Source organism: Ammospiza caudacuta, chromosome 6 (assembly GCF_027887145.1).
Source record: "Ammospiza caudacuta isolate bAmmCau1 chromosome 6, bAmmCau1.pri, whole genome shotgun sequence".
Lineage (NCBI taxonomy): Eukaryota > Metazoa > Chordata > Aves > Passeriformes > Passerellidae > Ammospiza > Ammospiza caudacuta.
The window spans coordinates 53,382,803-53,404,597 of NC_080598.1; the positions used below are offsets into that span (position 1 = coordinate 53,382,803).

Genomic DNA, 21,795 nt, shown 5'->3' on the forward strand with positions numbered 1-21,795 from the left:
AGCAGCGATCTAGTAGTTCTTCCTCGAAGCAAGCCCTTTATTTGCCTGTAATAAATTCAAATCCAGTCTTCAGTCTCTTAATAGGTGATCAGAGAAAATATGCATGCACACCTAAACTGCCACAACAAACCTTATTTTTTAAATAACACTTCAATCGCTAATATAATAAAGATTGTTGTAACCCGTTAGCACTGGTATCATTATTCCTTATGATTCAATATTCTAATGACTGGCTGTAACAGAGGTTTATGTTCTGCAGAGGTTTATACCACTATTTAATGTAATTAAGCAAACTGGCAGCCAGTGCCTCTATGGAAATATCATTTCTATCACAGAGTATTCCCACCAGAAATTCAGAGGGATCATAACATACAAACTTTGATTCTGTTTATTTTTCCCCTGTTCTGAAACTGATCTGGCATTTCTTGGACTTAGTACTAAGTGGAAGAAGGAATTAATTTGGCTTCTGTAGACATGTTATTATTGACAATACTAATAATCTATGACAAATGGGCCATCCCTGCTCCTCTCTTTCAGCAGGCATTGCAGCCTACAACATCACTTTGCAAAGCCCCAGAGCTGGACTCTCCTCGTGCAGGGAGCCCTGTGAGTGCACCAGCAATGGGGTTTTAAGTAAGCCATTAAAATGCTAATATTCAGCACGGGCCAGATCCCTGTTACCACTGAAAGCAGAACTAAAGCTCCTCTGGAGACAGGATAAGGCCCTTCCAATGTGATCAAAGAGTAAATACATGCAAAGCTCTGATGGGAAAAAGGATCTTTTTTCTAATTTTAAAACTAAACAGGGAGAGTCCACCAGGCTCATAATCCATGTTACAGTCACATCTGAGATCACTGACATCTGGGATAACAGCCCTGAGGAAGATGGGTCCAGGCTAAAAAGTTGCCACCTGGGGTCAAAGAGGAGCACTTAACACCCAGGATTCTGTGAAAATGGACTTATTTATCTTTTGTGCTACAGTCCCCTCCACTCTACACAGCTCTGGTGATGACAGCAAATATGCCACACTATATATATTTGTTTTATATAGGTACATAGGTATAGATATATACATGCACTATGCATTGCTTTGTCACATTTTGCATTTACCCCATCTTGCAAAGGAAGCTCAACCCCTCACTCAAGCAGATGGTTATAAGGTCATCCAAGAATGCAGGGTCAGGAGAAGATTCAGACCAAAAATGAGAGTTCATCCTTTGCCTGCAACAGCAGAACCAATTTTGTTAAATAAAGGCTTAGTTACCTCTCCTTCCCAGCTATAAAGCTCACTGTAGAGGGAAGGGAAAAAAAAAAAGCCAGAAAAATTTTGAAAGAAAACCCACTCCCATTTGTGGGGGGGGGAATGGGACTTGGAATGATAACAGAAAAGGGAAAATGTCTGGTTACTATTATTACTACCTCCAGCACTTTCACCTCCACAAACAGCTTAAAGAAGGGCTTCTGGAACAGAAGTTCAACTTTCCTTAATCTGGTCTCTTAACTGCCAGGATCTGGTTAGATTTTCTCCTTTTGCAGATTTTAATACTTCTATTATATATTCCAATGGGGAGCGGGAATCTCAGTGTCACTCTAAGGAAGAAGTCACCGGGTTTTGCGATCCAGCAGCTTCCTTGGCAGAGGGAACTGCTGGTTGGCATAATCCACTCGTTTGACAAAACTACTATTTCTGGGCACAGGCTCAAAAACAGGTAGGAAGCAAATGCTGAGAAATAAGGAAGTAAAAACAGCCAACAGATTTTTCACTACCAAGAACGCCAAGAGTAAACATGATTTATTTAGCTGTGTTTAACATGTCTCTTCTGCACTAGACTGCAGAAATCTGCTTGCATTTAGAGCAGGAGGAGGAGGAGGAGGAGGAGGAGGACGGGGGGGAGGGGATGAAAAGGGAATCCATTACGGCGCTCCGCTGGTACTTTCTGAATTGTTCAGTCACACAGTTTTATGGAGTACAAGTATTTTCTAGCCCAAAATATATTCATGTGTCAGAAGAAAGCAGCACTAATCTGCTGTTAATTAACAAGCTGCTGCTAACAAAAGATGAAGGACCCAACTCATACAAACAATATTTACGTGGGTGTCGCATGATTTTGTCACAGATCTTTTCTCTTTTCCCTTCCCCCCGTCCCCAGTTTCCCCCCCCTCCTCATCCTCTTCCTCAGCACCCAGTTGCAGGGATACAGAGCAGAGGAGTGCCAGCTCCTCTTGGGACCAACACCCAGAGTGGAGGTGAGGGCACAAGCCGTGTCCCAACCCTGCCGAACTCAGACAAGGTCTCACCTGAGCCCCCAGCTCTGGGGTACATGCCCACCCACACAGGGAAGGGCCCTATCACATGTTCACAAGTAAATTTTCTTAGATCCTTCATTTATGAGGGAGAGGCCATCTCCTGGCACTGTGCCCACCGTGGCAATGCTGCTGAGGCTCCAGAAAGTGGCATGAAGCCTCCCACCCTCACCAACCAGTGCAGGCTGTGAGAGGGGATGGGAGACATCACTGCGTCCCCGGTGCCTGGCCTGTGATTTCATTTTTGTTTAATCTTTGCCAAGGAGTTTGGGGATGGGGGGAGCACACTGACAGCACAGAGGCTCAAAGGGATTAGGGCTTGTTCAAAAATACCCATGCACACACAAATGGGTAGGGCTGTGAGCAATGAACCAGAGGGCAGCTCTTCCAGCCACAGCTCTGCTGACCTTCCTTGCTCCCTGCTGGAATTTTGGACAGTAGCACCTGTGGCCTCATCCAGAAGGGTGCTGAGCGCTGCAGGCTGCCCCAGGTCCCTGCTGGATGCAGCTGGGCACTTTGGAAAACAAACACATTCACAATTCTTTTCTGCCTCCTGGGAAATGAGAGTGCCTATCTCCTGTGGGCGTCTCAAAGCTGGTGCTGGCAAAGACATGGGAGAGTTAAAACCAACAGCAACTAGCACTAAAAATTCCTGGACTTGTTCCCGTGTCAGGAACAAAGCTGAGGCTGCAGGGTGGGAAAAAGGGCTGATGGTCCCCTGTGCTTCACCCATCAAACCACACCAGACTGTCCTACAGAAGGGATATGGGGGACAGGGTTAAGGCTCTGCTCTGCACTGTCACCACACAGCCAGGGCTGGGAGAAGCACAGGGACAGGAGGGTGGGAAACAGAAGTATTTCAGTGTGATTCTGGAAGTGCCAGGGTTCTCCCATCATGGCATGGTGGGGTGGTATTTCTGCTAGCACAGTTCTCTGCACACCCCAGTTAGTGCCTCACCCTCAAGGCCACAGCCTCCTCAGTGAGGAACAAACTCCACGGGAGCATACACACATCTGCCCTTCCTGGTTTTCTCTCTGTACCCTTACCCAATCCCCAAAATCACGGGATTTTCACTGCAAAAGTCACAGCCACTCTCTCAGCACATTCCCTAGGCACCCTGGCCAGCACCCAGCCCCACCACTGGCTCCTTCCAGGACCTGCTCTGGCAGAAGCCTCTGAAAGGGACCAGCCCTGAACACAGGCTAGCATTGACCCTTCCTCACATCATCTCTTTGTGCATTTCCAGAGTGATCCCTGCCATTTCTAGACCAGAATTTTAACAAAGTCCTGGCGTGGGCATTTTCAAAGATCTATTTTTTTAATTATTTTTTTGTTAGCAGTGATACTTGAAACACTGACATCTACCATTTGAAGAGCAAAGAAAACACATTTAAACAAGCATCTTAAAAGAGCTAATGAAAAAAAAACAGATACATATGTATTGTGTTCTCCACTCACTATCTCTCAAAGAAGTAAACCTTTCCAGATAGCAGGGAAGTCTCCCAAAAGTGAAGACAATAGCTGTTCCCAAGCTTCCTGCAGACAGAGTGAGGACAACCAGAGAATTGCCCCACCCGGTAACGCCTGCTGCAAGCTGCCAGCTGCCTGGAAAAACCCTTACCCGAGCAGCCCCAAGGCCCCAGCCCACAGACTTCATCAATCCTGCTGGTCAGTCCTTCCAAAACAAGCAGGTGCCTTTGCTAGGGGCCTCCAACCACCACTGCATCCTTGACCTCCCTTGCTGAATTATTTCTAATGAATGTCACTGTCCGATAGGGAGCATTGAGGATTGAGGGTGCTTTTCCTTACCCAAACAGCAGACGTGCTATGGCTGAGGCCAGTCCAAGACAATGCATTGTCAAAAGCTCCCTGAAGGGATGGGTGCTTCTGGTGGCCAGTAAAAATGTCTTTTTCCTCCTGTGTACTAGTACTGCTAACAGAATACCCTGTTGTGCATCCCACTGGAGAATCAGCCCCAACCAGGAATCATCAATCAGTTTCAAAATCAAAAATAATGTGCATCATCTTAAATTATGAACTTGGCACAATGAGGATAACATCCTTCAGTGGAGTCTGGGAGCTGGAGTGGGGGTTCAGGGGTTTTTTAGGAAATTTTGGGGGCTTACCATTTTAACTTCCTTCTTGCAAAAAGACCCTGTACCATAAACATTAATCAAACACTATATTCTGCCTTTTAGTCTTGAGCAATTATGAGTACAGTTTTGTGATCTTTAGCCATATTTACTGATACTCAAAGGCAGATTCTATCTTGTTAGATTGTTATAAATGGGACCCCAGGGAATCGGCACACAGGCGGAGGCAGATGTGAAAGAGCCTTCTCAGAGCTCGGGTGTGCTTCAGTTTTCTACTGCTAAAATTACAAATGTTTTGGAGAAAAAAAAAACCAACCAACTTCAGATTCCTCTGCCAGATCATTACAAAGAGCTGTCTGTAGATTACAAAAAAAAAAAAAAATTAAAATGAAGCTATTTTGCTGAACTTAATATTTTTTAAGGTTAACTGTTAAATTTCAAAGTGTGGTTTACATGTGTTGGCCACTTGCATGAACAAAAGTTTCAGAGACAGACAGAGAAAAGGTTTCTGGTTATAAACGATTAAAGAAAGAAACCCACAAATTCTATCTCATTCTCTCTTACTTAAATATGTTGTTTCTGGTCCAGACCTGTTTCATAATACCATAAAATAGAGGCATGTTTCCGACACTAGATTTGAGAAGCTGTCACATTAAAGGTAAACTTTTAATCTGCTAGAGACAAACAGCACACATTTTTACTTCCCAAGAAATAGCTCTTGAGAAATGTTTAAACAAGAATTTAAGAGCTGTGTGGTAAAGCCACATACAGGGGTCTCAGACAGCTACTGGGTTTGAGCTTCTTTTCTGTGTTGTTGCTTTTTTAATCCTTTAAATAACCCACTAAAAAGTATACTTCCAGGAACAAAGTAACCAAGAGGCATGGTAAAGTGAATCTCTAGGCTTGCTTTTATTTCTAGTTAATGGAAAAGAAATGTTTTAACTGAAACACAGGCCTGAATTTCTAGCTGTTCATCTCCATCTTTTTATTTTCTTGGGACTCACAATCAAATACTTTTAAGAAGTTAATTGTGTCACAATTAGTAACACATTAGTCCTCCGATATTTTTAATAGCAACCCAGGTTTTTCCCCAAGGCGCTTAAAAATGGCAGGCTCGGCTATATTCTCCCTTTTTTAAAACTCCCATGCACTTTCTTCTTTAAAAAACTCCCACATGCATTTCACTTGGTCTGAAAATACCAGCACAGATCTTAATCCTGCAAACGCTTACAGACATGCTTAACTTTGTGCACATCAGTAATCCCGCTGACTGCAGAGGGCCGCTGGCGCACCTACGGCTCGGCGCAGCTAAGGATGGAATCCGGCCCAAGCCAATGGCAAAACCCCCATTGACGTCAGTGAGGTTGTGCCTTGACATCCAGTTTGTTGCAGGATTGGGACCATCCTCATTTCAAGGTACTTTCCCAAAATCTATTTTGGTTTAGTTTTTTGTTTGGTTTTTCTTTTCTCTCTCTCGTTTTCTCTTTCTGCTCTTTCTCCCCCTCACCTCCCACACTCGCTCTTGTTGAGACCTCATATTGAGACCACTTGAAAACTTCTGCCTTTCAAATCCCTCCGTGAGGAAAACCCCCTCGCTGAGACAGGAAACATCCTTTGCAGGTAAAGCTGAAAGAAACTATTTTGCTCCATTGTGTGCATTTGAGTAAACTAATTAAAACCTGGGAACTTGGGTTCCAACTGATGCCAAGAAGCAATCATTAATATGAGCTGAAGTGAAATGGGAAGCTCCAGACATTTAAAATCAGCTGTCAGGGGAAAAAAAAAAAAAAAAAAGAAAAAGAAAAAAAAAAGTGGAGGAAAGAGGGAAAGGATGTTTTGTAATTTTTGCCAAAAAGTCAACTCACTGCAGCTTGAACTGCATGTGGTTAAAAGACATTTGGGGGGATGCTATACAATGAGGGGATAAGCCCTGGTGAAAAGCAGGGGAGGCAAGCAGCGCGGGCGGCTTGGAAGCGCGGCGGTGCTGTGAAGAGCGGGCAGAAGTGAGCAAACCAGCTGAACTGCTTGCAGAATTAATCAGTAACAAAGAGACTAGAGCTGTTGGCGGGCTTCAGCCCTTGAACCTGGACTCTGCTCTATAAATTTCAACTTGGAATGGCTCTCTACTTGTTGAAAGACAGGTTGGCTCCAGGCCAAGACATAGGGGGAAGAAAAAAAAAAACAGAAAAAAAAAAATTCCTTCTTACTCAGGAAACTTCCCTTCAGTTTCTAACTCTTTTTATGAGCTAGTAATAGGGTAGTCTAGAAAACAGGAAACAAAAAGTGGGTCTTGAAAGGAAAAAATGAACCAGAAGTTGGTTTAATAAGGAAAATAAAACAAGTAGGTGCTAAGTTCAAATCTGGATTTTGTCTGCACACAAGTACATCAGCTCTAATAGAAGACTTCAGAGAACCTCGGCAATAATTCAAAGGAGACTTTTACAGTTACATTAGCTGACTACAGGTTTGACTCTGAAAATAATAAATGTCTTAAAAGAGGAAGAGGTCTGTTTAATCCTTGTCTGCAGCCTCATCTTGATCTTGTTCTCTCCTCCCCCACCACTCCACCTTGTTTAAATGACCATTACAAAAGCAGTGTGGTATAAAAAAACATGTAGAACCATCATTTATTCAACAGCATCCTTTCTTATTTTTCCCCTCTCTAAACAGGGCTGTGCGGGAGAACTGATGCTTTCCTCAAGCTCTCCTCAGTGCCAAGGCAGTCTCAGCCACAAATACCTTGCTGCCGCCGTGCTTTCCCAGCACGAGAGACAAGGAGCGGGCTGGAGCAGAGTGAGGGGCTGGAGTGCAGAGGGGGGGAGCTGTCAAAGTGGGAAGAAAGAAGGCAAACATCTATTCAGAGGCCAGATGCGCTGAGCAAGGTCAGCTGCAGAGACACAGCCCTTTGCAGCAGCTATGCAATTACAGCCAAAGGCTGCACAGCACAGAGAGCCCCACAACCTGCATGCAAGGGCTGGACTGCAGGGTCTGGGGCAGCTGGAGGAAGGTCTATAACGATTTTAATTGCTCTTCCAAGATGCTAAAAGGCAGATGAGATGCTCTTTAACTAGAGCAGAAGGGTTGATGCTCTGTACCGCTTGCAAGAATACATGCAGATAAATTACCCTAACGAGAGAATGGAGAGAGAAACAGGGTAAGTGCCAGCGGTGATCAAAACATGAAATAAAATAGTGAAACAAGATGCAGCTTAATCACAACATGGAGGACAAGGATACAAGATCTTGTCACCAAAAGTGGCTGTTAAGGTAAATTAGATTAATCACTCCCAGTTCTCTTTCTCTCCAAACTCCCTTAATTTTAAAGAAGAGGCTGACTCCTGTGAGGCTGCACACCATCCAAGACTGCTGGACATTTAAAGCTATATACGTAGCATGCCTGCTACAGACACACATCCTGTACTTCCACTCTCCAAGAAAACTGGGATCTGCTACTTGGTAGGTCTTTTCCATCTGCAGCTTTTATGACTCTGCCGAGGGACCAGTGAGCAGTGTCCCCCTTTTCTTGCTCAAGAAATAAGCTACCAAATGCCAGAAGAAAGAGAGAGTTTAAGAGCTGTTGGGCTTAACAGTGGTTTGTGCTGATCACACTTGAATCTTTCTGCAAAGGCGTACATGCAAAGAGAAAAAAACAACAACCACTAAGTAACCACTTCACATCTGCCATTAACGTTATTAAACTCCTTACAAGCAGTATCTACCCCACCTTCCCCACTACACACAAACATACACACACCCCCGAGCTCTGCAACACAGCAGCTAGGAGCCAAGACAGCTCTCCTCTCCTCACTGCAGCAACCACATTCATTCCTGTTAAGGGGTTAACGATTCATTTCCACTACTTCTCTCGAGAAAACCTACAATGAAAACATTGGCTCACGAAAGCGTTCTCACTGCCAGAATGCCACAGCGCGAGTGAAAAGTCCGTTTTGTTTTCATTACATCTCTGGGATTTCCGGCTTAACTCCTGAGCTTAGACACCAAATCCCTAGATACCCCACCCACCCAGTTTTTCTTCTTTTTTTTTTTATAACATTTCTACTGCACGGCCCACCAATTACCATTTGGAGGGTGGGAGGGAATGGGGAAAAGAAACCATGCAGAAAAGGATGTTCTCATTGGAGGGGGCACACGCATCTCCCAAGACAAGAGTTACCCAGTTTCTCCTGGCTTCTAGGATTTTCTGCTGAGAAAAATGGTTTTATTTCTACACCTGGCCTCTCTCCTCTATTTCTTACCCTGCAGGCTCCCATCTTCCCACTCGGCCACTGAAGCCAGTGCTGAAAGTCAGCCCCAAATCTATGCCCTTTGAAGTTATGTGACATGACATAGAAATCCAAGCCTTTCTTGTACAAAAAGTATGATTACTTCACAGAGTTGGGCTTTTTTTTCTCCAGTTATGATAGAAAAATGTTCCAATCTCAGAAAAAACCCAGAAAGGTTCAACCTTTATGTCACAGCTGATTTGGTCACTGTGTGTATAGGCAGCACAGTTCAAACACTGGCTGAGAAAGAAAAACAATCTATGGAAAACACATGAAGGGAGACAGCCTCATGCTATAGCAACGCTTCTGTCCTGCTCAAGCAAAAGAACCACTTCTGTGCCTTTAAGTATTTATCCACCATTGTAGAAGAGCATCGTTGGAGACAGCTTTTCTCATTTATAATACTTCCACACACCTGGCTTTCCTTTAGCTACATCCCAATCCAAAATTCCCCTGAAAACACATACAAATTCTTCCTTGCAGTCAACACTCCAACAAGCACGAGCATATTGCTATTTGTGGCATCCATGCCAAAGCAGTCCACAAGCTGGTTGGGCACTACTTTTACTTTGCTCTTAAAAGTTGCTCACAAAGTTGTCAAGAAAAATGAGGAATGGCTGGCTGAACAGTGCCTTTTCACCATTCACTGTTACTGCTGCCTATGAAAATCTACCAATCTTTCCATGGTTAATAATAACCAGATATGCATACAGTTTCTTGACACATGACCCAAGTAATTTCACAAAAGGATTTAAATAAGGGCCAAAATGCCACTTTGTTGGGTGACATTTTTAGTGGGTTTTAACTCTGAGTAAGTCCAGAGTTCTTCCATTAAATTAAAAGAGGCTAGCAGCAGTGCCAACATGGTACAACAAGCAAGTTTTGCTCTTAAAGAGTGACTCCTCACATGCATTCACCCCAGAGCAAGAAGACCAGCTGTGTGTACTGAATGACATTCCTAAATCCCCTCTCATCAGCCTGCAAAATGGCACTTCTGTCGGAAAGGTTTTACCCAGCATTGTCACTCATAAAACTGAAGATGACTATGACTAGGAGAGATTAGAGAGGGAGAAATTACAGCAGCAAGCTCCTGTTTCTCAGTACGGCACACCATGCACTCGGGGGCAGGTCCTCCCTTGTGCCACCCAGCCAATCCAGCAGGGTCCTGCTGGTTTCAGGGGAATTACCCCAGCTGAAACAGGGGCACAGCAGGCTAGACTGGACCCCCATCACTCCTACAGCCTTGTGGGAATTCTCCTAACCACACACAGGGCACAGAGGATAACTTTGAAAAATGGGATGATGAGAAGAACAAAACAAAAAGCGAAGATCAGCAGGGAGAATCAAGAGCATAATATGCTCAGTATTTTTTTTTTATCTGCTTTTAAAACTCAGTGTGATTAATTTCACTCTTTACTGGCAGATGCCACAAAAGCCTTGGTGCCTGGCAGGGCCAGACCCTGGGCAGGACACAACTGGGACAAGCTGAGGTGGCAGCAGGGAGAGGGTGGTTGGTGGCCTCGGGCTGGGTCTGAGCTGAGGGTGCTGGAGTGGGGCCCCAGGGTGTGGTGCAATTCAAACAAGGGGAAGGAAGAGTTTTGTAACTGGCAGGTTTCTCACCTTTAACTCTTGCTGGGGTTAGCAGGGTCGCCTTGGTGACTTGCTGCGTTGGTGAGAGACACTGGAACCGCTGCCTTGCGGCTGCGGCCCTGGAGGTGACGCGCTGACAGGCACCCTCCACACTGCCCTCTCCTAGGAGCTCCCACAGGGGCACAATCATGTTCCTTGGAGAGCCCCGTGCTGACCTCCACCAGCAGCCTTAAAACTGTAAGCCACCAACATTTCAGCAGCCCTTGTTGAAGCTGGAAGCCTCAGCAAACCAGGGGAGGGCAGCTGCCATTGCAGGCTGCTCCTGTGGACTCAGGGTGCCTTGTCCCCAGAGGAGAGCCAAGCTCCCCAGGCATGCCCTCCACCCCCACCCAAGCAGGTGCAAGCAGGGCTCTGGGTGAGATCACCCTGCCTGTTTTTCTCTCCACACCCCAGCAAAGACCTCAACAAGGTCCCAGGGGCTGGAAGCTTGCTCGTTAACCCACTCTCAGGGCACTGTCAGTTGACACCTTCCTTGTGTCATGTGTCCTCCCCTTACTGTTCAGCAACACCAATTAGTAAAACGTGTTGCTAAATACCTGCTGAAGCAGCAAAGGAGTAGGAGGAGGTGACCAGGTAACTCCTCTGCACTCAGGAAAACCCTAGCAAATTCAAAGGCAGAAACAAGCCTGGAAAAGCCTCATGAAAAGGATTGTAGCTGAGTTTCTCAAGCACTGTCACCACATACTCCTAGAAGCCTCTTTTTCTTCACGTATTGTTTTCTCCTCGCCTCACTTTTAGAAGTCACTCCTGCAAGACCCATTACGGCAGGGAGGTTCTGGTAGCAGCACCTGGTGCCATGACAGCCTTGGGAAGGGGACAGCCCCCAAGCCCTGCTCCAGCTCAGCTTCAGAGCACCTCTTCCCAACCTGCCTGATGTCACCGTGGCAGTCCCTGGGCTGTTTCAGCTCTCCTTTCCTTCCCCGCACTTGTGAAGGCATCACGCCGGCTGAGTCCTGCAGTTAAATGTGGGTGCACGGGTCCATAATGGTACATTGTAAGAGAATGTCTCAGGATAGGCAGCAATAATAATTAGCTGTCAAGATTTGAAAAAAGGATAATCCATGCCATTGAGTTAACAGTCACTCACACAACACACATGGATTTAACTAATCTTAATTTGGAGAAAAATAACAATTCTAAATATATCAAATAGCCCATTTCATGGCAACCTGCAGCGGTGTTTATCTCTGGCTTCCAGCACATGCGAGTTATTTAGCTTCTCTCACTGGCAGTTTTACCATTCAAAAGCCTGAAATGAACATTCATGGAGCAGGGGTTGCAGTTAAATCCTGCCTCTGACAGGGAGCCTTTTTTCATGATGTACATCTAGTACAATGTATGGAGCCCAGCACTGGTGGCCAGGACAGGATGAATGAGGAATTCCAATCATCCCCCTCCCCTCTCCTAGCACTATCTTTGCAAGAACTATCTCACCATCTTAGTGAACCTGTGCTGCTGCTGTAGTTATATGTTTGTGAAGATCTGCTGGCCTGAAGGTGCAGACCTGCCAGTGAATCTGGAGAAGGTCTGGTCCAAGTAGTGCCTACTCCACAGAGGCTCCCTCCTCTTTGCTGGGGTGCTTAGCATTAAAACCACTCAGCATTAAAATCAAGCCGGCTGGTACTTTTTTTTTACTTTAAGTTTCAGAGTATCTTGCTAACAAACAGAGCACAGGGCCACGGGGAAGAGATGAGATACCATCAGTGAAACTACAGTGGGAGCACCTTCCCAGGTCATTCTTCAGCCAGGACAGGTCACCTGGTTATGCCCAAGATCTGATAAATATGAAAGATAAAAATATGTATGAAATACAACAGTGGTCTATTTTTTTCCAAAATACCTGCCAGCAGTGAAATAAAATAAGCAGTGACCGATAACTGCTTGCCAACTCATTGACCTGGTTATGTTTTGCTGTGCAACAATCTGGTACATCTCTTCGATACTATCACACCCTCTGTACAAGAGGCAGAACTGATTCTCAAACAGGTCAGCCAATTTGAAAAACAGGAAAAAAAAACCTTCACAGGGCAGACTGCTCCTAAGCAAGTCACGTCCTCCCAGTGCCAGCTGACATGCTACCACACATCTTACGGACAGTGGTAACTAAATGAAAACACCTCCAAAACTTGGATTTGCAAGTTACCAGTCAGGGAGAGATGACAGATTTCATTATCAGAAGATCTTTAAAAGCTGATTGCAGAGACAAAGTTGCCTTTGTTTCCACTGGAATATAGAAATGTCTGTCGGAGATTTGTGTTGCATACATAAAAATTCTCGTGGGCTCCTGAGTTCTGCCTCAACGTGTCCCTCAAAGCAGCACAAGGTCAGTTGTGTGGTCAAGAGGCATTCAGTGACTGGGGCAAGCAGAGCTACCAAGAAAGTAAAGAAAAGAGAGGAAGAAAGACCTGAGGAGCACGCTGTGCCAGGATGAATAGTGAGCGCGGTTTCTGCATCCCAATATCCTCACACCCAGAGCTACGAGAGGTACAATGGCAGAGCCAAGCTCAGCACTTGACATACCCTCAGAGCATTCAGCCTTGGGAAGCTGCAAGGTCTGGTGGCTTAGTCACACCACAGAAGGCTTTACAAATCATTCTGACCAAATAAGAAGGTCTGCAAGAATAACACAGGATCAAGGAGAGGAGCTGAAACCTCTTCGAGGACAGCAGTGGTGGCAGCATATTTCAGGGAGCCGGAGTGGCGAGTGGGTGATTTCTGGTTTCCCTCTTCAAATATAAAGACTCAATTATCTTTGAACAGCTTGCTTTACACATGAATTGACACATTTATTTTACAATAAATAACTGAAAGTTATCTATGTTTCCTTTACTGTTAATCTACACAAAGAAATAATAAACAGAGCTTGTCTACAAAAATGCAACTACTGCAGTCCTCAGAATTCAATTAAGCTAAAATAATTAATGCTTCCACCATATTAAATTACTTTATACATTTGAGCCACTGAAGTTTTTTTTTTTTATTCTTTAATCTTTTTCGCCTTTTTATTTAATAAAAAAAAAGTTAGTTTCAAAGGGAGGGGGCTGGCTAGGAGGGGGAAAAAGAACATGATTTGCTGTTAAAATGTAATGGTCTCCTTTAGCTGACACAGCATGTAGAGTGTTTTGTGCCTTTGATTAAAATAACATTTTAAATGCTTTGAACAAACATATCTCCCCATACTTCTAAGGGATTATTTTACATATTTCTTGGTGGAATAAAGAAATTCATTCTTCCTGTTGCAGTACAGAAAGGCTAAGAATATCTTTCGTCACATATAAAGTAAAAATACTGTAGGCTGTTGCATTATTACAAAAAAAATAAAAAAATAAAGAGAGGGGGTGGCAGGGTAGGAGAAAGCTGCCTTAGAGATTAAGTTTCCCTTTTATGAAATCGTATTTAGTCTCTTTTTTTAACAAATCTAACAACAATGCTCTACAGCCGCTCACTGGGAAATACCTTTAATGTTAAATGCAGATTCTGATTTTCTTGGCTAATGCAGAAAGCCTTTCTATTGAAATATAAATAAGGGGTTTGGTATATCCCACTAAAGCCTTTCCAGTGAATGACTTCTGTGGGTTTTTCATGGCTACCCTCCATGGCTGTAATGTGAGGCTTTTATCCTACTATTGAAAACTATCCGCTGCTATTAAAAAAAAATATGGAAGGACACTGCACCTTTTTATCTCAGAGCTGGGCTCCTAATTGAGAAAGTATTATTACAGCACTGTTTAGTGGATGTCCCTATCTCCATGCACTGCTGAGAAAATGCCAATCAAATGATAAACCCTTTTATTTTTCTCAATTCAAAATCTTTCCTACATATTTTTCATTTGATATTCAGTTTAGTCTGAAAGAGATTAGGTGCTCCAGATTGGCTTTTAATTTTTTTATGCCTTTTCCACGTGTGAACATCTCCTTCATGACCTCCCAGCAGATTTTCTTTGGTTATGTTGTTGCTGACCCACAGAAGATGGGATGGGACAGCACCCTCCGCTCTGGGCGTAACCCTTGAGGTACTATGGACTGAACTTGGACAGAGATTAGTAAGAGATGAGCTCTGGACTGCAACTGCAGCAGAGCTCTCCTAAACCAGCCTTACTAAGCACTGCACACCCTCTGCAAGGGGCTGAGTGCCATCAGCTTGCACAGAGATCAACAGCTTTTGGGAGTGCTCAGCACCACCCAGGCAGCCTTCAGCAGATGAGGGAAGGTCCTGAATATTTCCCTTCTGCTCCTACCAAATGGAAAGGAAATCTAGCCCTCAAATCTGCTACACCATGATGCAATCATCTCTACCAAGAAATGTATTCACGACTGCAAAAGGATGAGGAGACCTGAAAAGGGATGAGGAAAAGACGGGGTCAGGTCTCACGGTAGGTTTGATTCCAATGCTGCAGCACAGGCCTGCCACAGCTAATACTCCCAGACCTGACATCTGCCCCATGTCAGGGTGGTGGCTGCACCCCAAAAAATATTCTCAGAAGAAAAGAGTGTAGTCAATGGGAATTATACACCCTGTCCTAAAAGACAGGAGGTCCAAAGCCTGCAGCATTTTAAAGCCTACACCCTCAGTGATGTGATGCCCAAGCCTGTCAGAGATGCTGGGGACTGGCTCAGACATCTCCAACACTAAAGGCAGAAATCTCTTAAGCTTCAGTTGTAAAGATGGAGCCTCTCACCTGTCTTCTGGGGATCCCCTCATGGGAGCATCTCTGCCACAGGCAGGATCCTGGACTGTCAGATCTAATCCCATAGGACAATTCCTAGATAAATCGGGATAGTGGCAGCAAAGGCAGATTGTCACTGGTCCTCTGCATGGGATGCAGTCGGTTTGAACAAAAAAGGCCCATTTGAGGGGAGATCCTGCTGTGTAACATAAAACCCCCACTCACTAGCAGGGAGGATAGTCATCCTTTCACCACTGCAGAGGGGAAAAACACCCTGCTTGATGGAAGAAACCCCATGCCAGGCACTCTGCAGGAACCACTGCACACCACCTCACCTAGGTGGATAATCATCACCTGCCTGCCCACGTCTGAGGCGGGGAGGCCCACTGAATGAACGTTAACTTCACCACATGTGAGAGTTTTAGAAAAAGAAATGCCTGCAATTTGCTCACCCAGGCCAGCCTGTGCCCTTGTATCCTTATTCAGAAGATCTCTTTGGGGTGTGCATGAGAGTGGAGGTGTTACCCACCCAACCCAAGCCATCTAAATAAACCCAGGACAGGCAGCACAGGCAGCAGTGCAGGCCAGGAAGCTGACATCTACCAGAGGGAATGAAAAATAAAGGATTTAATGAAACCCTGCTTTAGCCCTCACAAAAAAAATATCTTCTTTCCACTACCAGTCAATGGGAAGAGGATTTTTCCTAGCGTCAAGACGCAGCCCTTCCCAGTGAGTCTGCATGTGACAAAGAGTATCTGGAACAGGACTGAACTGGGCACCTCAACAAAGTCTCCTATCCCTCTGCCACTCCTACTTGCTTAAGGATGCTCCTGAAATGTTTTCTCACCCAAACTTTCTGCCTTTTGCCAGATGTACAGACTGCCCCTTAGCTCTTCCAGCTGCCTGAGAGGCCCTTTTCTCCAGCAGCTCGCCCTGCACAGACAGCTACAACGAATTAAACAGGGCATGGACAGCCCTGCAGAGTCGTGAGGATCCTCCAGATGGATGGCACCGATAAAGACGTGTTGCTGAAGCCTGTTTCATGGCACTTTCTAGAGGACTCTAGTTAAAAGATTACCTAGGCAAGTTGATTGAGTGTAAAACGTGCTGTACCTGCAATGTTCTCCTGCTTGGGGCAAATTCCTTTTGTAGGCGTGAGAAGACGGTCTTCTTCATCGGGTGTGACTTGGATCCCGATTTCCACTGGCTCTGACACTTTCCTGAGCTCGGCGCGTGAGGAGGGAGGAGGGCTGCTCTTATCCATGCTCTTTTCATAGCAGACACCACCAGTGCCATTGCACTGTTTTCTCTTGTGCTCTATAAAAACCAAGATGTCTCCCAGTGGGAAGTTCATCTGGCACTGTCCGCAGGTCAGCAGGTCGGGGTCTGTCCCGCCTGCGGCGATGCCGATGCCGCCTGGGTCTGCTATTGCCAGGCTCTCGTCCTCGTCGGCCAGCGCCGGTTCCACATGGTCAGCCTCTGCTTTGCATGGACAAGGAGAAAGAGGGAGGAAAGGGGCGAGGGGAAAAGAGAAAGAGATTGCTTTGAGTGTTCACAGATTCTGAAGGATGCATCACCAGAGGCCCAGTCTCCCCGCACCCCCCTCAAAGGAGCCAAGCCTGATTAGATCTTTCTTTTATTTTTCAGCTTTTCCGCTCTCCCAGAATGATTTCAATATATTTTGCAACCAAGCCTGCCTGAAACAAAATGGAAAGGCTGACCTGGCATAGCTTTCTTGACAGCTCCTTCCCACTGCTGCCAGCACTGCAAGGATATCAGCAAAGAGCCATTTTGCAAGCGTTCGAGCCCCGAGTCACATTCTGAAATAGTTCCTCTCTTTTTATCCCACCTTCTCATTCCCTCCGCGTCTCCCAGCCATCTGGCCAAGGCCCCATCCAGCAAAGCTTATGCACCCAAGTCTTTCCTTCTTTTTCAGGGAGAGGGGAAAAGCTTTTATGCACCCAACTAGCAGGATTGGGCTCCCCACAACACACAAAATTAGCACCACTTTGTCCCATTACAGAGTTACCAGCAAGATTAAATGACCACCCATTAGCAGAAATTACAAAAAAACTACTAGCAAGACTAACACAAGCAGCGTATGGTCTCATGAGCAGTTAAGGGGTTTCAAAACTGTGTACAGTGGGAAAGGGAACGAGGCACTTATTTAACGCACTGGAATATTGGCTGAGCCTGAAATATTCCACTCTATTTTTCCAATGCCAAAAACCCTGCCATTGCTACATAGGCTAATAAAAGTTTTTTTGTTTAAATCTTGTCCACAGACGTGTTGAATTTCCTACCTTTACCCCCAAAGACTGGGAAAGAATTTCTGGGTGACTTGAATAATTTTCTAGGAAATATGTAACTTTTCATGTCACAATTAATAAAACACAGTGTGTTTTAAATAAGCATTTAGAAGATAATTTTTACACTATAAAATAATTGTGGATCACAATCCGTTCTTGGGGCAAAACATGGTTTTTTGTTGTTTTCTCTTATTCTGCCATGTAACTGCCAAATCATACAAACCTTGGACTTTACTCTGGCAAAATTTCCACTGACTTTTGCCTAAGGCTGGTTTGCCTCTGCAAGGACTATAGGATTTGGACTAAACAAAACAGAGGAACTAACAGTATGTAAATCAGTGACTGAGACCTCTAATCGAATCAGGATTAAAGGAATAGGACGAAAAACATTCTCTATTAGTTTCCTCATGGATTTCCTGGGAAAAGTAAGTAACACGAATATCTCAAAGAAGTAAGAGTGTGATAGACAGATGTTGTAATTCAGACCTGGGCTCTTCTCCACTCTGAAAACAAAAGGATTTTTGTCCCACTCTACAGCAATTAAAAAAAAAAAACTAAAAACAAAACAAAAAAAAATTAAAAAGCAAGAAACATATAGAAAAGGGGCAAGAGGCAAGAGGTAGAAGGTAGAATGCATTGCCTGGCAACTAAAATGGTTAAGCCTCGAAAAAAGGTAGTTTAGAAAAAGAATCACTCCCATTTCTGCCTTCCAGAATAAATAACTGATCAGCATATCTGCCAGCTGTATTACAAGTTGCATCAGAGCTCTCTAACAGCAAAGCAGAGAGCGGCAGCAGCAGCGGCAGCAGAAAAGGACGGGGACCCCAGAGCAGTGCCCAGGCATGGACCATCCTGCTGGAGCCAGCCATGGGCACAAGGAGGCTTATGCTTCCCAACTCACCCATTCTGAAAATCATTAATTACCGTTTTCCTCTTAATCTAGGTTTAAAAGGAGTTTGAAGACAATGCTAAGCAATTAATTCACCAATTTATATCATGAAAAGATGTCTCCTTGCCTTAGTGAAAATGTGACTATAACCCTGTGCTGAAAAGGCACTGCTGGGGAAGGGAGCGGATACCTGCGAACAGTGTGTCACGATGCAAAAGGTAATTATTTAGTGCTGCAGTTCCCTTTAATGATCTAACATTGAGCAATATTGTTTATATTGAAGAGAGCTTGCACCTTTAATTACCAATTACATATACATCATTTTAGAGCCAAAAGAAAAGGACTGTGAAAAGGGTCTTTTAGAAACGTGCACACAATTTGTAGCCAGAATTCCTATTAAGGGGGAAGAGTGTGTCAAAATATTTAAAAAAACTGTACAGAGAGGCACACACAGGCACGAAGATACACAAGTGAGAGATGGGACAAAGAGCTGGAAAAGACAACACAAAAACAGGAATTGAACCAAGGGTCGTAAGAATAAAAGATGGCACAGGGGAAAAATGCTTGTTACTACTTTCACTAACATTCCTGTAAATCCTTTTGATTAAAGTCTGTGTCTTAAATTACAAAGGCTGAATTTTGGCATTTATATATATGTAACAAATATAAAGAAAGCACGGATCTCGACTTTATTATATTTTTGATGTGAGGATTTTATTTTTTTTTTTTTGCCTGTGATTTAGATCGTGCTCTTCTGAAAATGTAGCAAAATTGCTGCAATTGATAAGGGTCCTGACCAGGCGTCTGTGGAAACATGAAGGAGGTTTGAACAGCTAAACTGTTACGAATTCTTTCTTTTCAGTTCTACACTTCATTTGAATATTAGTTAAATCCACATATGCCTATTCGCTTACACTCGCTCACTCTCTCTTTCCAAGGACTCTGCAATGGCACTTTTTTAAAATAACATCTGGTATTCCTTCATATTTTGGCAGTCGTCACATCACCAAAAATCAGCTTTTCGTTTTCTTGGTACGCTGAGCCCTCGTGATCAGTAGTAATTGGGTTTCAAACTATCAAAAGATTTTTTTTTACTCAACTCTATTTCTGATTTGAGCTTAATAAATCATCAATCATGCGACCAACTATTCACCCAACAATGCGAAAGCTATATTACATCCCCTTATTCACAACATGGAAAACAGACATAAAAGAATGAAAAACAAAATACTGAATAGATCTTCAAATGCATTTTATCCATGTCAATTTGCATTTATTTTTTTTACACAGAATTAAAAAAAAAAAACACAAGAAAGAAAAGGCTTCCTATTGACAACACAATTAAGCCATTAAAGTAACATTACAGTAACTACATTCAAGTAACATTACAGGAGAGATTTAAAACCCACAAAGGGAAAGAGAAAAAAGCCTGCAAGTCCAGCCCATAACGCATTGGGTCATGCCTGGTTAATACAACAGCCAAGATCTTAGGCTGTTTAAGGAGCCCTTTAATACCAGTGGGGCAATTTAGGCCAGTCTCAATCTAAAGTTCTGACTCTGCTTGTGTCTGTGGGTTTAAAATGAGTCGCTTCACATTATTTGAATTTAACTCTGTGGTTTTATTGCTGTTGTTGGTAGATGGGTTTAGAGGTAGGAGGGTGTTTATTCCCAAGTATTTATTTTAAGTTAATTTTTATTTTTAAGAAGGAGAAATTAGGCCACACAAAATAGGAGGAGGGAAAACATCTCATGTCGCTTACATGGGAAAAGTAAAAAAAAGCAAATGAGCTATTTCCAGCCAGGACTCGTGCCCTGGTTCTTTCAGGCGTGTTAAGGTGTGCCCAGTATTTTCCCTGCATCCAGAGATTCCTACACAGAGCATTGCCTTGGCACTGCCTGCCTAGGGAGCACAGTGAGTTGGCAATGGGCAATCTTTGGGGACATGAGTGACACAGTTGTTATGTGATGGCTTTCTGAAATTAAAGCAACCGGACAATCTAAATAATTTGCTTTACTCAAAAAAAAAGTGTTACACTTGCTGACTGGACTCTAAGCAGCATCTCCAAAGTCTCTGGCTGTCTACCACACCAAAATACAGTGGACAAAACTCTTAATTCCATAAAGGCACTGTCACAAAGCCACCAGCACTCCTGCTCCAGCGTGGTGACATCATTAGAGCATATGTGCCCCATGCAAACAATGCTCTCATGCCCAGTATTAAAGTGAATGCAAATGCTAACTACTTTCTGCCTGTCAGTTGTCTCAAAATCTTACCCATCAATAGTGGAAAAGACTGTTTTGCTAAAAGTCATTTCCAAGACTTTAAAGGACAGACCCATGGATGCTCGTTCACAGAGTTTGGGTGAGGCTGGGTCCAGACAGCAACCATTTATTTTCTTGTCTTTTTATTGCTTTGCAGAACCAGGGTAAGAAAGGATCTAGAAGTTGCCAACTTATTCTTTTCCTTATTTTTCTTGTTCTACAGTATCAAAATGAGGCAAAGGGGGCAGAGGAAATGTTTTGGTGTGGGGCCAAAGTGTTGCATGTGAAGCTTCCCCCCCATGGCTGCTTTCTGCACAAACCAATAGCGGGGTGGTGGAGGCAAGAGCTGCCAGTGCCTTCACTGCAGAGGTGCTGCTGGGTGCCCTGCCTGCCCCAGCACCATGCCACAGCCCCTGTCCACCCTTGTGCCCACCTGGCGGACAAGGCACAGGCTACCCCAGGGGCCACTCTGCTCTGGGACAAGCTGGGGGAGCCCAGAGTCCACCACAGGGACACAGCTCCTGGTGGCCAGGTACGGGATGCTGCCTAGAAATGTGCTGCAGCACGTCAAGTGCTCTGTTCTCCTCAGTCACTGCTGTCTTGAAGGCACAGCCAGAGAGAGCTCAGCCTAGCTGGGGAGCGAGCACAAAGGACTGACTTGCTCTTCAGGGTGTTGGCCCAAAGCAGGCCTGAAAATTATGTCCCTTCAATCAACACCCACATGTCACATTTACTGTAACATCAACATGCTTAACGGAAAGTAGCTCGAATCACACGCTCTCAGGCTGGGTTATCACCGAGATCAGTGTCAGGATCCTTGCTGCACAAAGACTAACGCTGCTCAGAGCGGGCAGTGCGGCGCTTTGCCGTCGAAGTTTATCAATAACCTGCTTCCAGAGCATCCCAGCAGCTCCCTGCAGCCACAAGGTGCACAGCTGAGATTACGCCTACATATTGCACCAGCATCATCACACTCAGCGGTACCAGGCACCGCTTATCTGACACCAGTTTTTAATTTTTCTGAAGACTGCAAAGCAGTTGTTTGTGGTATTTAATTTTTTTTCCTAAATGCAAGTCTGAGGCTGAGTTTGCCAAAAGAGACAACTCCACGGAGAAGCCCCCAAAACACAGGGGACCGCACTGTGCCTCACTTCTCCGGCATGTGTGCAGAGTGCACACAGGCAGCCGGAGCAGCGGCGGGCGAGGCTGTGCCCCTCCGTGCCGTGCGAGCGCGGCCCCGGTGCGGCCGCAGAGCCGCGGTCCCGTCCCGTCCCCGGCGCCAGGTGCGGGCGGCAGCGGAGCGCGGCAGGTGCCGGGCCCGGGGCGGGATGCAGCGG

At 44.8% G+C, this 21,795-nt stretch overlaps 1 protein-coding gene across 4 annotated transcripts in view; it reads right to left on the bottom strand.

Moving 5' to 3' along the window:
- Positions 1-21,795, bottom strand: part of BCL11B (BCL11 transcription factor B) — a 90,512-nt gene that overhangs the window by 60,289 nt on the left and 8,428 nt on the right. For 2 of the 4 annotated variants that reach the window (XM_058807163.1, XM_058807161.1), the window contains exon 2: positions 16,112-16,477. In XM_058807163.1, the coding sequence (XP_058663146.1) occupies positions 16,112-16,477 (366 nt within the window). Of the gene's footprint in view, positions 1-16,111; positions 16,481-21,795 lie in introns of all 4 variants that reach the window. The other 2 variants (XM_058807164.1, XM_058807162.1) reach the window with 1 other exon arrangement.